At 33.2% G+C, this 16,327-nt stretch overlaps 1 protein-coding gene across 13 annotated transcripts in view; it reads right to left on the bottom strand.

Moving 5' to 3' along the window:
• Positions 1 to 14,251, bottom strand: part of LOC101207447 — a 28,975-nt gene extending 14,724 nt beyond the window's left edge. For 2 of the 13 annotated variants that reach the window (XR_004218143.1, XR_004218144.1), the window contains exons 1-5: positions 13,632 to 14,251; positions 10,257 to 12,528; positions 10,109 to 10,170; positions 9,608 to 9,693; positions 9,406 to 9,488 (exon numbers count right to left, since the gene is read on the bottom strand). Coding sequence is in view for 1 of the 13 variants with exons in the window: in XM_031888670.1 (XP_031744530.1) it covers positions 9,608 to 9,693; positions 13,632 to 13,787 (242 nt within the window). In the remaining 12 variants the exon portion in view is untranslated. Of the gene's footprint in view, positions 1 to 4,552; positions 9,189 to 9,405; positions 9,694 to 10,108; positions 10,171 to 10,256; positions 12,529 to 13,631 lie in introns of those variants that run through there. The other 11 variants (XR_004218140.1, XR_004218138.1, XR_004218139.1 and 8 more) reach the window with 11 other exon arrangements.
• Positions 14,252 to 16,327: the final 2,076 nt, after the last annotated feature.

Below are 16,327 nucleotides of genomic sequence, written 5' to 3'. Positions count from 1 at the left end.
CCTACTTTAGGGTAAGTAGATTAGTGTTCCCTTAAATGGTGTCTCCAAATCTTGAACAAAGGATCCTACCCTCTCTATGGCACGAGAGGGTTTCTGATTATTGGTAGAACTATAAATAGGTTGTTCATTGGAGGAGCACTGATATTTAAGTATTAAAGGTAAACCCAAGTGGTGTTACGAACACTCGTGAAGGACCAACTTACTGTTATTGGTCTATATCCGTGGACACAGAAATATATTTACAGTGAGAAAAGTTCAGCTATGAGTCTTTAGTGGAGTGTACACACAGTTAACGAATATTGATTCATGTAATTAATAAGTTTAACCAATTAATCTCAGATCGTTGTAGCTTCTGATCTGTAGGTCCATTAGGTCCCCTTCCTAGCTCGTAAAGGGTAATGAGATTTATTTATATTGGTTGTAATTTGAAATGTTCAAATTTACTTAGAGAATTAGTTTAATGTATACTGATACATTATAATATAAAGTTTGTGAAACTTTATTATATTAATTTAATTTTGGATACGATTCAAAATTAATTTATGAGAGATAAAATATTTGAATAAGTTCAAATATTAATTTAATGTGAATTTGATTCATTTCAAAATTATTGGTTACGAGAGAAACTTATATTTGAATATGATTCAAATTTAATTAAATTAAATATACGATATTTAATTTAGCTATTAATTAATTGGAGAATTAATTAATAATTTAGTTCATTTAATTAAATTTGATTTAATTAAATTTATAAGATATTGCGGAAATATTAATTAAATATGTTTTAATTAATTATATTAATATAAATATATAAGATATTGAAAAGATATTCATTCAATAAGATTTGAATGAAATATTAATTAAATATGATTTAATTAATTATATTAATATAAATCTATAAAATATTGGATAGATATTTGTTCAAAAAAGATTTGAATGAAATATTAATTAAATATGATTTAATTGATTATTAACTAATTGATTAATTGTTAATTAATTAGTAGATTTGATATTAAAAATCTCATGATTCTCTCCTACTCCTTTTCCTATTTCAAGAAGAAAAGAGAGCTATAAATATCTAGAAGAAAACAGTTTTTTTTAGCCAAGTTAATTAAGAGAAAAAAGTCAAAGCTTTTCTCTCTACAAAAAGAGTTTCCCTCAAATATCTCTTCCCATCCCAATTGGTTCCCACAAACCAATCTCATCTTAGAGGATAGAAAAGTCTCCAACAGGTGGTGTCCCAATTTGGAGATTGATTTGTAAATTAAGAGACGTCATCGAAAGTAAGTTCTTGTATCTTATCTTTAAAAGCATGCTTAGAATTTATTTAGAATTTTGTTTCTAAAATTTTGCCAACATACTGGTATTTTAATATTTTCAAATTAATTTGAATAATGGTTCTTTAAATTCTTCCGCTGTCATAGGGCTTTTATCCCTTCACTAACATCATAAGATATTCAATGTTAATACTAGAATTAAATGGGTATTCAAAACCCACTCCAAAAAGTTTGAATCTTACGGAAGCTGTGCGAAAAGACTCAAATTTGAGCTTCCTAAGGGCTGGACAATGGCTAAAATCTCCCAAGAATCTAAATCTAACAACAAAAGGTAATTGATAATGTAAAAATCAAGTCAAAACTCAATGGGTAATTGAAACTCTTTGAGAAAAGCTCATAAACTCACCCAAAGGCCCAAATATGTCCACAAAAAACAAATCTAACAAGCTAATGACGTGAGGAGCGGCACGGTGACTTTATGCAAACTTGGCTCAACTGGTCGATCTGTAACCCAAACAACTCGTGAGGGCTTCGAGGAACCTAGCTAACAACGACCGTATATGACTGGCAGCAGTGCGTTTAGCTGGTTGTCAATATCGGCGTTGACGAGTTGCGTTGTCGCCATGCGTCGTGGTCGAAGTACGAGGGAGATGGAAGTGTCGATGTGTCGTTCATCGTCCAATAAGTTGAATGGCGTAAGAATGGCTAGGTGGTGGCGTTGGTTGGAGGAGAGGAAGAGAAGAAGAAGAATCGCAAATGAAGAGAGGTGTGGCTGATGTTTTTCGAATGATTTTCAAGGAGAGAGTTGAGATCTTTTTCTTTTCTTTTCCTTCCTTTTTATTTAGATAATAGAAAAGGACATTTATGCCCTCAACTCAAAAGCAAAACTTCAACTTTGGCCAAAATCTTAGTTTTCCTATCACTTATAAAGTTTCATAGTCATTGCCAAAATAAAATTGATTCTAAACTTTTTCCAACAAACATATTCAATACATAAGTAAATTTACAAATAGATTTAAACTTGTTCTTCACACCTTTGAAAATATTAAAATAAATAAAAGGAGAAAAGAACGAGGGCTTACAAAAATGTTCAATTTCTTTGCATATCATCTTCAAGAATCTATTTAGATCATATGCATGAGGTTGCATTGAAAAAAAAATTAACCCTTAAATCAACTATCCATTCTACAAAATCATTTGCACTTCTAGACACTATTCTGAGAAATTCAATCGTCTGATCTACACATTCCACTAGCACCTGGAAATCTCCCATTTGCAAATCATAATCAACCTTCATTTGCATGTAATCTGTCTTCAATAACTCATATTCTTGCACTATCCTCTCACTTGAATTTTGAAATGCAGTAAGGTAATAGTGTAAGAAATCAACATAATTCTTTAGTATCTCATACTCTTCATAGTTCTCAACCACCTTCAAGTGTAGGCTATCAAGAGTTTAACATAGAGAATGATTATGTGCTTCCAACTCCACTATATGTGCTTTTCGTTATCCAATTGATGTATTCAAATCATTGAGAAGCTTGAGAAAATATTCCTTTCATTTTCTAAATCTTTAATATATTCATTTTTTGACTTTACTATAGCCTGTAATGTTGTCTTTTCATTTTTCAAGCTTCTATTTGCTTTATTCATTCGTCTCATCTCTTTATCTAACACCTCAAGAGTGTTTCTTAACTTATCTTGATTTCTTAGAAACTCTGGGGCTTTTTTAGCACATTTTGCAAAAAAGTCACATGATCCATCCATTGATTTGTTTCTTTACGAAGTTTCTCATTTTCTTGCTCTAACAGTCGATTTTTCGCTTCTAATTTTATGCTCTTCTCAACCCACTAATTTGGTTGTTCAAAGCTTGTCTCTTCTATCGTTTCAACTACCTCTCTTAAGGTATCTATTACATTCTTCCTTTTGTTTTCCTGTCATGCCTCGCATCCACTTTCATGCACATACTACTTAATGCTTTCTTCCTTAACAATCTTCAAGATCGTATGAAAAGTCAGAGTCTTGTAGATTATGAGTTGATGGTATAAACTGTTTGAGCCACATCAGATGCAAAACTAACAATGGTGTATGGTTAACACATCTTCATGATCCCAACAAAGGCATACTATGAAAATTTCTACATCCATAAATTACCGCCTTCAAAGGCATCCATTGAGCCTTCCATATGACATTTTCAAAACTCATTCTTGCAAAGAAAGACACCCAAGTCTCCTTCCTTGGATATGTTGGGTCCCAAACTGTCATACCAAACTCACTAACTGTGTTTCGTATTAAGTTCCATGGGCTACTAAAATCTAACCTTGGACACCTAAGCTCTACCGAAAATTTGATATGATGTGTATCCCAATATATAATAAAGAAACACAACAATTCAATTTTCCTTCCCCTTTATTTCTACAATAGTTAAGGGATCGAAAAGTTTCAACCAATATATGTATAATAGGATCGACTCCTCATTCTATTCCAAGAAATAATATGATCACTTTCCCAATAACAGAACCCACTGCCTTAGGAAAAATCATCACTCCATAAATGCACAACACCAAGAGAGTAAGACTTCTGTCTTCATTTAAGTTTGTGTCATCTTTATTAGATATTCAAATAGCACATTCTCTTCTCCACCCTTAACTTTTATATGCTTTTGAATTCTTGTGGAATGGACGATTTCTATAAGTTTTTGTTGTTTGCTTAGAGTTAAAGAAATAAACAATTTCACTTTCTTTTTCAAGCATGCTAAGCATAGCTTGATATTCTTACATGGTTGGCAATAAATCACACAACCCAAACGTGAAATAACCATACGCTGGATCCCAAAAATTAATTATGGCTCTTAAGATCCCAAAAATTAATTATGGCTCTTAAAGGCAAAATAATTCACTGGTATGTACATCAACTCCTATATGTCCATACTTCTTCGAAAACATAAATCTTCGTTGAGGTGTCAATGCCCCCAAATCATCTTTAGTTTCACTAAATCATTTTATGTAAAAGAGAGATGGCACCTAGATAGTATTAGGAGATATTTCAAGATCCATAATCTTCTCTTATTATATTAAGAGATATTTCAAGATCCATAACCTTCTCCTATTATTTTGTCATTTATTGTAAATTGAATCTACTATAATTTTTTACCATATTCATTCATTTGTAATTTGTATAAATGTTGATTCTTATCAAATGAGAAATGCAAGCAATACAGAATTATTTCAAACCTTTTCATGGTATTAGAGCCTTCCCTAAATTAATTTACATACCTCATATATCATTTCAATGGCCACTCCTAGCTCACAATCTGATCCTATTGAATCTTCCAATCCTGTCCTCGAATCCTCACCAAATCCATATGTTCCCACCTCTACTCTTTTCTTGCTATCCAACATCTGCAATCTTGTACCTATCCAACTAGACTTTAAAAATTATGTTTTATGGAAATATCAAGTTTCCTCCATTCTCAAAGCCCATTCCCTCTTTGGACACATTGATGATTCCCTTCCCTGTCCTCCATAAAATTTATCATCGTCAATAGTTGGCACTAATCCCGAAATCAACCCTGAATATCTCCAATGGCTATCCCGTGACAAAGCTCTTATTACCTTGATAAATGCCACTTTATCATCTTTTGCCCTTGCCCACGTTGTTGGCTCTGTCTCCTCTAAAGAACTGTGGTTGTCTCTAGAGAAACACTACTCTCCAATACCAGATCTAACATTCTTGATTTCAGGTCAGCACTCTACACCATAAAAAAAACTCCTTCTGAAATCATTAAACAATATACCTCTCGTATTAAAGCCCTTGTCGATAAACTTGCCGCCACATCCGTCTCTCTTGAAGATGAAGAGACTCCCGTTCACACCCTAAATGGGCTCCCCACTGCCTTCAATGCCTTTCGTACATCAATTCGAACCCGCAACAGCACCATCTCCCTTGAAGAACTTCACACTCTACTCATTTTGGAGGAATCAACTATGGCCAAAACTTCAGCCATTGAAGCCATTCCCACAGCCATGGTTGCATTCCAACCATCTCAACATCGCAGCAGCCGTGAACGAGGAGGACGACGTTCTCATTCTATCGGTAACCCTAATTTTCATTCTTCCCCAAATCCTCCTAATTATCTCGCTCCAATTTTAATATAGGATCACGTGGAAATGGAAATACTCATCAACTTCAGCCTAATAACAACCATGGCCCATTTCGCCCAACATCCAACTTCAGACCATTCCATTCCAACCAACGTGGCATCATTGGGTCCTCTCCTTCACATGGACCCAATTTTGGGCCTGAAACAAATTTTGGATCTAATGGCCATGTTTTTTTGTCAAATGTGTCAAAATCCAGGATGTGTGGCTTTCGATTGCTATAATCATATGAATTTCTCTTATCAAGGCTGACATCCACCCTCTCAATTATCAGCAATGGCGATAAATTCTATGCATTCTCAAACCTTTGATGAAAATACTAATAATTTTTTGTTATCTAACGGTGGATGCAATTTTCATATGACAAATGAGTTGGCAAATCTCAACCTGTCCAACAATTATAATGGTGAGGAAACTATCACATGGGTAATGGTCAACCTTTACATATTAAAAATACCAACAGTGGTAAACTCTCAACTCTCTCTCATACCTTCAATCTCTCCAAAATACTCCACACTCCTAAACTTTCTGTATTTTTATTTTTGATACTGATTGGTTCCTCTTTCAGGAAAAAGTCACTAGCCGAACTCTCTATATTGGTGAAAGCATCAATGGTCTCTATCCTATTCCCAGTACTTCTACTTTATCCACACCTACCATGCATTCCAAATCTTTTAATTTCCATGCAAAACAGGAAGATTAGTCATTATGGCATTTTCGTTTTGGTCATCTTGCTTCAAAAATCCTTAATTCTATTTTATCTCGCATTGGTCTATCTATGTGCTCTTCCATTTCTACTTGCAATTGCATTAGTTGTTTAAAAGCAAACATGACAAAATTACCTTTTCCAATGTCTTTATCAACTTCTCTTACACCACTTGATCTTATTCATAGCAATGTATAGGGACCCTCTCCAATAATTTCTTCTAATGAAAATCGATATTATGTTAGTTTTATTGACAATTTTAGCAAATTTACTTGGCTCTTTCCTATTGCTTACAAATCTGATGTTTCATCTATTATTCAAAAATTTGTTCCCTTTATTGAAAATCGAATATCTCAAAAAATGAAAAACTTTCGATCAGATAATGGTGGTGAATTTTGCAACACTATCTTACAATCCTTTTTTGATTCCAAAGGTATTTCTCACCAAAAATCATGTCCTTATACTCCTAAAAAAAAACGGTGTCGCCGAACGTAAACATCGTCACATCGTTGAAACTGCAATGCCTCTAATTTTTCATTCATCTATTCCTCTTGAATTTTGGCCTTATGCTTTCTCTACTGCACTTTTTCTTATTAATTGAATGTCTTCTTCCTCACTTATAATGTCATCACCATTTGAAATGCTTTTTGGTTATACTTTTGATTTGCATCATTTAAAAGTTTTTGAATGTGCATGTTATCCCCTTCTCAAGTCTTACACCAAACACAAACTTGAACCCAAAACCACACAACACATATTTTTAGGCTATCCTCACAATTTCAAAGGCTATATTTGTTACAACCCATTAACCAAACAAACCATAGTTTCCCGACACATCATCTTTTATGAAAACATCTTTACTTATGCAAATTCCACCACCTCTTCCCCATCTCAACATCTATCTAATTCTGATCCAAGCCTATTACTTACCTTAGTAAACATTCCACATCATACACCCTCAAATTCTATCTCCATTCTCAATATCCAAACCCCACCTCCTCACCCTCCCGTTGTTGACATTACTCACTCATCTTTTATGGATATTAATGTCAATGATCAGTCTTTGAATATTTCATCTATAGTCGATACAGGAAATGAATTAAATGTTGCCGAACCACCTTACATGTTTCATCTCCTCCTCGAAACACTCATGCTATGCAAACTTGAGCAAAATCAGGTATTTTTAAGCCAAAGGCTTTTCACATCACATCTGCTCTCTTGACTCCCACATCATACACAGAAGACTCAAAGTATCTCGAATGGCAAACTGCGATGTGTGAGGAATTCAATGCTCTTCAAGCACAAGGTACTTGGTCCTTAGTACCTCAACTTCCATCTATGAATGTTGTTGGTTGTAAATGGGTTTTTAGAACAAAATATAATCCTGATGGCTCTGTTGCTCGTCACAAAGCAAGACTAGTTGTAAAAGGTTATCACCAGGTACAAGGTTTTGATTTTGATGAAACATTTAATCATGTTGTTAAGAAACCTACCATACGCAGAATTCTTGCTCTTGTTGCTCAATACAATTGATCCTTAACCCAATTAGATGTAAAAAATGCCTTTCTTCATGGCATTCTCCAAGAAACTATGTACATGTCTCAACCTACTGGTTTTCAGGATAAAACACATCCAAATCACGTGTATCTCCTACACAAGAGTCTTTATGGTCTCAAACAAGCCCCCCGCACTTGGTTTGAACGCTTTACATCTTATTTATTTACTTTGGATTTTGTTGCCTCTACCGTTGAACCTTTGTTATTCATTCGACCAGTCAAATCTTCTCACTTACTTACTTTTGTATGTAGATGACATCATTGTCATTGGTCCTGACTCCTCATACATCTCTCTTCTCAAAAACCAATTGGCCCTTGAATTCCAAATATCTGACCTTGGCCCCTTAAAATACTTTCTTGGTCTTCAAATTCATTCCTCTACTGATGGCATATTTGTTAACCAGGTGAAATACCTCAGTGACCTTCTTCACACATCAGGAATGATCTCTGCAAAATCTTGTGTCACACACATGTCTACTTCTCTTGATCTTTATACAACTGCTCCACCCTTTAATGATTCATCCCTCTATCACAAACTAGTTGGTTTCTTGCAATACCTTACATTTACTCGTCCTTATATTGCGTTCTTTGTAAACCGTGTTAGTCAATTTATGCACAAACCAATTGTCATTCACTTCTCAGCAGTTAAACGCATCCTCAAATATCTACGAGGTACTTCACCCCTTGGAATAAAATTTCAAAAAGGTTTGTTCTTTCTACAGACCTTTTTTTACTCTGATTGGGCAGGTGACACTTCTGATTGACGTTTCACCTCTGGATTCATCGCCTTCCTTGGGTCTAATCCAATTACTTGGTCTTCTAAAAAGCAACCTACAGTATCCTATTCCTCCACAGAAGCAAAATATCGCTCACTTGCCACTACTACTGTCGATCTTTACTGGATTCGACAACTTCTTTGTGATCTATGTGTTCCTCTCAAGACCTCACCAACATTATGGTGTGATAATGTTTCCGCTATATCTCTAGCTCATAATCCAGTATTTCATGCTCGAACCAAACACATTGAGAATGATTACCACTTTGTTCGGAAAAAAGTTCTTCGCAAAGATATCTCCATTCGTTACATATCTTCCACCAATCAACTTGCTGATACTTACAAAGCCACTGTTGTCTCCAACATTTCTTCATCTTCGAGACAAACTACTGACTCAACCTGAGTCATCAGTTTGAAGGAGGATATTAAGAGATATTTCAAGATCCATAATCTTCTCCTATTATTTTGTCATTTATTGTAAATTGATTCTATTATAATTTCTTACCATATTCATTCATTTGTAATTTGTATAAATGTCGATTCTTATCAACTAAGAAATGCAAGCAATACAAAATTATTTCAAACCTTTTCAAATAGTACTGATACTTGAGAAGAATTGTTTATGCTATCTCCAAATTTTTGTTGTACCTCTACGACTTAAACACTACTCTTTTTATTATTTTTTTAAAAAATTATTTAATTGGAGAAAATGTAAAGAAAATGACCAACTCTCCTACTAAGTTGGATTCATTACCATTTAAATAAATATAGACTTTTTATTTTTAAAAATAAGAAAATACTAAAATTTAATTAAACATTTTAAATATTTAGTTAAAATAATAGTAAAATATATATAAAGAGAATGAAATAATTAATTAAATAATCAAAATAGCTAATTAAAATACTAGTTTGAGGCCCAAAATGTAATTACTTGTAAGTGTGGAAGAAATCTGAAACTATTCCCTACGGTGAACCACGGTCCCTTCTTGTCATTCGCCAACTTGTTACCTTTACCTTTACCAGTAGAAATTAAACATGTAAAAGAATGAGTATAAATTTATACCCAGTAAGGACACATTATTAATCCCGCTATGTGTCTGTTAACATCTCGTTAGAATCCTATAATAAAGTACCTCTTACTATTGTGCTCTCGAATGCCCGATATCCAGTGGTCCCGTAGAGACACATCTCGGCTCTCAATGAATCTGACTGAATCACCCTAAAGGAGAGTCAGGCTGTAAGTGATCTCATCAAATCATACATCAAAACTAGCCACACAAGCATTCATAGGTGGTGATCCCGAGGGATGCCCATATGGTACGACTCTAACAGATAGACTTAACATAACACTATAGCCTATACATATAAATCATAACATCATTATCATAACTCGATTAAACATAACTCAAACATAACATATTTAATCATGGTATGCCTCAATCGTACTTACATTAGTTATAATCTGATTATCGAACGAACCCTTTATAAGGGCATGTCAAATAGTCATATTTTATCACCCTTAGCTACACTACTGAATAATACAAAACATACATGCAGCTTCCAAAATGGGGTCTAATAGGAAAATCCAATATCTGGAGATTTGCTAAATGGGGTCTAATAGGAAAATCTCTTACCTGGAGATTTGCTAAAGATAATAATTTGTTGGTTGCCAGTCAACTCCTTCCAAGACTCAGTTCTAAACACAAACAAAATTAAAATTAAATTTTTTTGTCAATCATCACCCTATTGTTTAACTAAGCAACCAAGCTTATCCAAACTTACCCCAAGATTAAAGTTGAATCCAACATAACCTTAAATGAAAAAATTCACAGCCTCAATTCCTTCGATTATACTTATCCTTCAAGCAAACATAGATCCACTTAAATCCATAACTTAATTCATTTGGGACAAAATAAGTAATTAATGGGGGTAGCAAACTCAATCAATACTAAGCAAAACTCACTAAAAGTGACTCTAAAACAGGGAACAGCTCGGCAGGGTAGTCGGCTCGGGCGCGCGGCTCAGAAAAACAAAGACGACTCGTGCAAGAGATCGTGGATCACGCGACTCAGACTAACGCAACTTGGACGTATGGCTTGCGAAAAGAAGACCAGCTCGGCTTGCGTCCTTGACCGTCAAGCGCAACGATGGCCAGCGACACTGTGCAAGTGGAGGCTACGACCCATGATGGTTTCGACGGAGGAGAGGGTTACGGCCGACGACAATTTCGACGAAGGAGGGGCAGCCGGTTTCAAGTGATTATGAAGACAATGAGAGATGCTCGATTTGGCAACCAACGAGTAGATCTCGACTAACGAGTGATGACTGGCTGCGAGTTGTGTCCCCGACGATGATTGCGCAACGGTGGTGACCTGACGCACAATGCGGCGGCGACTAAGGTTGAATGGTGAAGGAGAATCAATGTGGTGGAGAAGATGATGCACGTAAAACGAGAGAAGGCTTATTTAATAATGATAATATTATTAATAATGATAATAATAAATATCATTATTATATCTTTTAATTAATTTTTCTTTCACTTTTTACGTTTCGAAATAAAGCTCACTCCACCTTAATTACCCATTAAAACAACTTTTCCTCTTTTTATTCCACCAAAATCACGATATAACATTTTAATAATTATATTATCCTTAAATATTTTTTTTTTTCTCTTTCGAAAATTAATTGCATAATTAACAACTAATAACCAAAACTCTCAAATAATTAACAATTCTTCCTTAAATACTTAACTCATCTAACATCAAATCTCAATTAATACCCAATTTCAACAAAATAAAATTAAAAATTATCTTAATAGTTTTGGGATGTTACCGTTTTCACGTGCTTCTACAAGGTAAATACTACCCTAACTATATATGATCGAAGCCAAAGAACCAATTTCAAGGAAACTAAGATAAATAATAACTAAAATCAAACTTTCCTTAAAAAAAATAATGTAAAAAATATTGTGATTTAACCCCTTTTTTTTAAAAAAATAAAGGAAATATGGTATGATTTCAAATTTTAGAAACATGTAACTTTGTTTAAAAAAAAACAATAATAATTTTGACCGTTTGACTTTTAGATAAAATATGCCAAATAGAAAATGTTACGGTCTTGTATCATCTAAACTTCTAGAAGGGAAAGACCCTCAAACTTGTTCTAATGTTAATTTAAGAAATAACAAAAGAATTAATCTGAACGAACATTTTTCTTGTGCCTACACGGAAGTCGAAATCTCTTGAAGGTTAACACTACTCATTCCTCAATCCTAATACTATAAAGTTGTAGCCTGAGTAGAGGACTTGTGAGTGTGTGTAAAATGCATGATGACATATTTAAAAAATGTACCAATAAAAAAATACGAACACTCGATATGAATCAAATAAAAAAAACAAAAAATCATAATAAAATAAGAATAAAAGGTAAAAATGTAACAACTCGACTCTCTTAATCATTTTTCAATTCTCCAGTTGAGTTGCCAAGCTATTGAGACTGATTGCAACGAGGAGCAGCCAACGTCCTGATTTAAATATTAAGGATGAAAATATGATGGGGATTGGAGGGAAAATGGGAAGGAAAATTGAGAGGTAATTTGAAGGATGAGAGGATTTGTGAAAGATGGGAATTAAAGAAGAAGAGCTGAGAGTATTTTGTGAAAGATGATCTGAATGGGAGAAGAATGGCCAAGAGGTAAGATGAGAATGAAGAGGAAGGATATAAAAGAGAAGAGAGAGTACTCGCCCTTCTTCACAAGAAAAAAACGATTTGACCATGCATGAATGTCTACTCTTCTTGTCGTTACGCATAATGGCCATAATATAAATATATATATATAATTAAGTGGAGCTTTAAATACTCAACCTACCCACAGAAAAGCTTCATGGGAAAGAAGTGATTTGACCATACATGTTTTTCCTGCTATTGCGCAAAATGACTCGAATATATATATATATATTTAATTAGGGCAAGTCTTGAAGACTCAAAACTCACCCCCTTCCTTTTTTTTTAAATAAAGGTCAAAGTTCAATGCTCGACCTTCTCTCTTCCAAAACTGCATTATTTTTGTAATTAGTTTCCAATCAGCATTATTTATCTAATAAGTTTGGAAAAACACATTATTTTAATACATATTCCTACGTACTTGGTGGATGGAGGAAAAAAAAGGTGCACAAAATTTGAAATCGAATTTCATGGAGTGGAACAAATGTGAAGACATTTCATAGCACCACATATGCAATATGCAATGCTAGATGATAAGAAAGACGTACACATGAACAAAAAATATGGAAAAAATGCTAAAAAATATAGTAGTAGCAAATGTGGTGCTATGAAAGGCATGAAAATGAACATAAACAATGGACCAAGGGCTTCAAATATGCAATAGTCGAAAATGTGGAGAAATAAAAGTTATTGGAATGGAGAACAATAATGGAAAAAGGCGGGTAGTATGGAATTGGTGACATGAAAATGCATGTAAATAAACAACAAGTGGCCTAACATGGATCACAACTTCAATCAATGACAAGTACATAAGTAGATTGTGAAGACCAAACACACAATGGAACACAAACCACATTTATGCATATACATACCAAAGAATTGAGTAATCAAGAGTTTCTATGAAGATGAACCGAGGAGAAAACACACATAAGGCATAATGGCATAACAAGTATATATGGCTGGGAAATGTAAGAAGTAATGATGCATTGAAGACCCCTAAACAACCAAATTTGAGCATAGACTGATGATAATGGAAAAGCCAACACATAACATATGGAAAAAGAAAAGTTAGATAACTAGAAAATTTTGTCAAAGTTAAATGCAGTATACCTGCCACACAATGCACATGGTGTGTATTTACATAGATGAAGGGAATGAAACATCGAAGGCTAGCTAGGGAAAAAATATATTGAAGTATACTGCAATGGAAAGTGCACAAATATTCACAACATACACATACTAGAAGTAATGGCTAAGCTATGAGTGGGCAAATAGAATATAGACAGCTAAATCAAACATGAAAAAAATAGCAAAATACAAATTCACACCAATTAAAAAAATATATGTTGGTAAAATAATGATAATGAATCAAAAAAAAAAGAAAAAAGTGGGGACCTCATCATCAACAATGGAAAACTATAAAGAAAAACTCACCTCCTTCTCTACCGTGTTCGGCTCAAACACTACCAAACGGATGTAGTATCTATTTTTATCACTAATAGGCAACCTCAATCGACAATGGAAAGGGCGAGCGACAAAGGGAAATTTGCTTGTGAAGGGGTTGTCCGAGCAGCCATACAAGTGGGTCATGGTAAGGGTTCAGAGGCTTCAATCATCGCAACAGAAGTCAGTCAGCAAAACCCAAAATAAGATGGATGGTGAAGCATTTCGAAGGCAACACGTTCGAAGGCTTCCATCAACGAAACGCTCCTTTGATATCCCAAATATGCGTTTAGGGAAAAAATTGGTTGGGTTCATAAAAATGAAACCAACTATTGGAAGGGGAGGACAAGACAGAGCATTTGAAAACGGTTAAAAAGAAACTGACCTTCGACCAGTGAAAGATGAAGCAAAAAATGACGAGGAAAGAGTACTTTCGGGGAGTCGGGATAAATTTAGAAGAGAAATTTAGGGGGCTAGGACGGGTGGAGAAAGGAATAAGAAGGGAAAGTGAGAGAGTGAACCTGGGTTGAGAAGAAGCCAAAATGGGATTAGAAACCCTAACCTTACATTTCCCCCAAACATGGATTGGGTTAAATAACCATTTCCTCCTCTAATCCTCTCCCTCTTTCAAATACCCTTTTAAGTTGTATCTTGAACATTAATTTTTGTATTTCTTTACATACAAATCAAGATTCTAACAATTTCAATATTTTTATAAAAAAAACATGTATGGTACAAATTATTAGACATGCAGATTGCAATCTCATTGATCTAATATATGCTTCAAAGTTTCAGAACTATATATGACATCAATTTAGAAGTTTATGGACTAAAATTTTTAATTTATATACAAGTATGCCCCATAATATAAAATTTTAGATTGACATCTATTAGTATGCTAGCTAGTTAAGTTCGCTTTAGCAAATATTATGTGATATAAATATCATATTGGTGTGTTTAAAATTGTAACTATGGAAACTTGTGTCCCTTAAGTTGATTACATTTAGATTATTAAAACAAAACTAATAATCAATAACACTTTATTGAAATTAAAAAAATAACATTTTATTAATGACGGTCAACAAATGACATATATTATCTACGAATTTTAGGACATAAAATTCAATACTATATATGTTCTATATATAATATATATATTTAAAAAGAAAAAAATAGCAACATTAGTTTATTTTACATAACAAAAATTGTAAATGTGTTTTTTTGAAGCATATTAGACCATTAAAACAGGGGAATCTAAGAAGAGGAAGTGGCACGTGCCCACCTTACCTCAACTGTATATTGTGTTTTTTTTATAAAATATATAAATGAATGTCCGTACTGTTTAAATATAAAGTCAGTGACCTCACTTTGATTTAAAACAAGTATTTGCTCTATTTGTTAGGTGATAAAATAATTTGTTTATTATGTACTGTATCAATATTTTAAAATTATATTCAATTTAGTAAGGTTGATTATTAGTTGGTGGAAGACGGTTTTTGAAAGAAAAAAAAACTACCCTAAATCGACCATAGTTTGTTTAGTAAAGTGTCAAACTGACCTCGACTTCGATGAGTAGAGGTCGGTCGATTTTTGACGGATTAGTTTAATATTTGAAAATACTTTTTAGAAATTCTTGATTTGAAACTTTTCGAAATCAACTTCGATCGACCAACTTCGATAAATTGGTCGATTGACTTAGTTTTTTAGTCTATCATACTCACTCCTACAATTTAGTACCAGTTTAATCCTAGTATTTTAAATTAGGACAAATAGATATTTAAAATATTTAAATTTTTACTCTAATAAGCATGTTAGATATATCTCTTTCAATGTAGAATTTAAAATTTTCATAATATAAAAATTGTTTGAAAAACTAATCATTGTATTAGACAAATCTTAAAATTTAAAATTTGTAACTAATAATTACATTAACTTTGTGAAATAGAACATGTATGATGCAAATTATTAGCTACATAACTTGAGATCTGATTGATAAGTATATTACTCAAAGTTTGAGAACTATATGGATTAAAATTTTAAACTTATACACAGGTACGCCTTATAATATAAAATTTTAGATTGACATATATTAGTATGCTAACTAGTTAAGTTTGTTTTGGCAAATATTATATGATTTGGATATCATATCAATCCGTTTAAAATTATATCTATGTAAACTTGAAATATTAAAACAAGAAAGAAAATACCAACGTAAGTTGTTTGAATTTCAATCGGACAAATGGCTAAAAACTCAAATTCTAATCCTAATTGATGAGGCATAAAACCAACAAAACTGAATTAACTAATCATGAGCTCACATAATATTTGTGAGAATTAAAAAATTATAAATAAATGAGTTATGTCATTTTCCATTTTGTCCGTCTCGACTAATTTCAGCCTCCCAAACATGAATCCGTATTCATTTCTCCAAAATTCAAATCACATTTGAATATAAAGTCAGTCAAAGTTTGATTTTTCAAAGTCAAAATTCAACATTTTGACTTTTTACTTCTTTGACCTTTTTCATCAATTTCGAGCTTCCAAACTCATCCATATTCATATTTAAATCACATTTAAACATGAAGATCTATCTTAAGTTGTAACCGATGAATATATTAGATATATTTGTCGGTTTCTCTCTCTTTACCTAATTCGAACAATTCGAATTATTCCATCATAATGTTCTA

Source organism: Cucumis sativus, chromosome 7 (assembly GCF_000004075.3).
Source record: "Cucumis sativus cultivar 9930 chromosome 7, Cucumber_9930_V3, whole genome shotgun sequence".
Classification (NCBI taxonomy): domain Eukaryota; kingdom Viridiplantae; phylum Streptophyta; class Magnoliopsida; order Cucurbitales; family Cucurbitaceae; genus Cucumis; species Cucumis sativus.
Note: the sequence above shows the minus strand (reverse complement) of the source record. Positions and strands in the feature narration are given on the sequence as shown.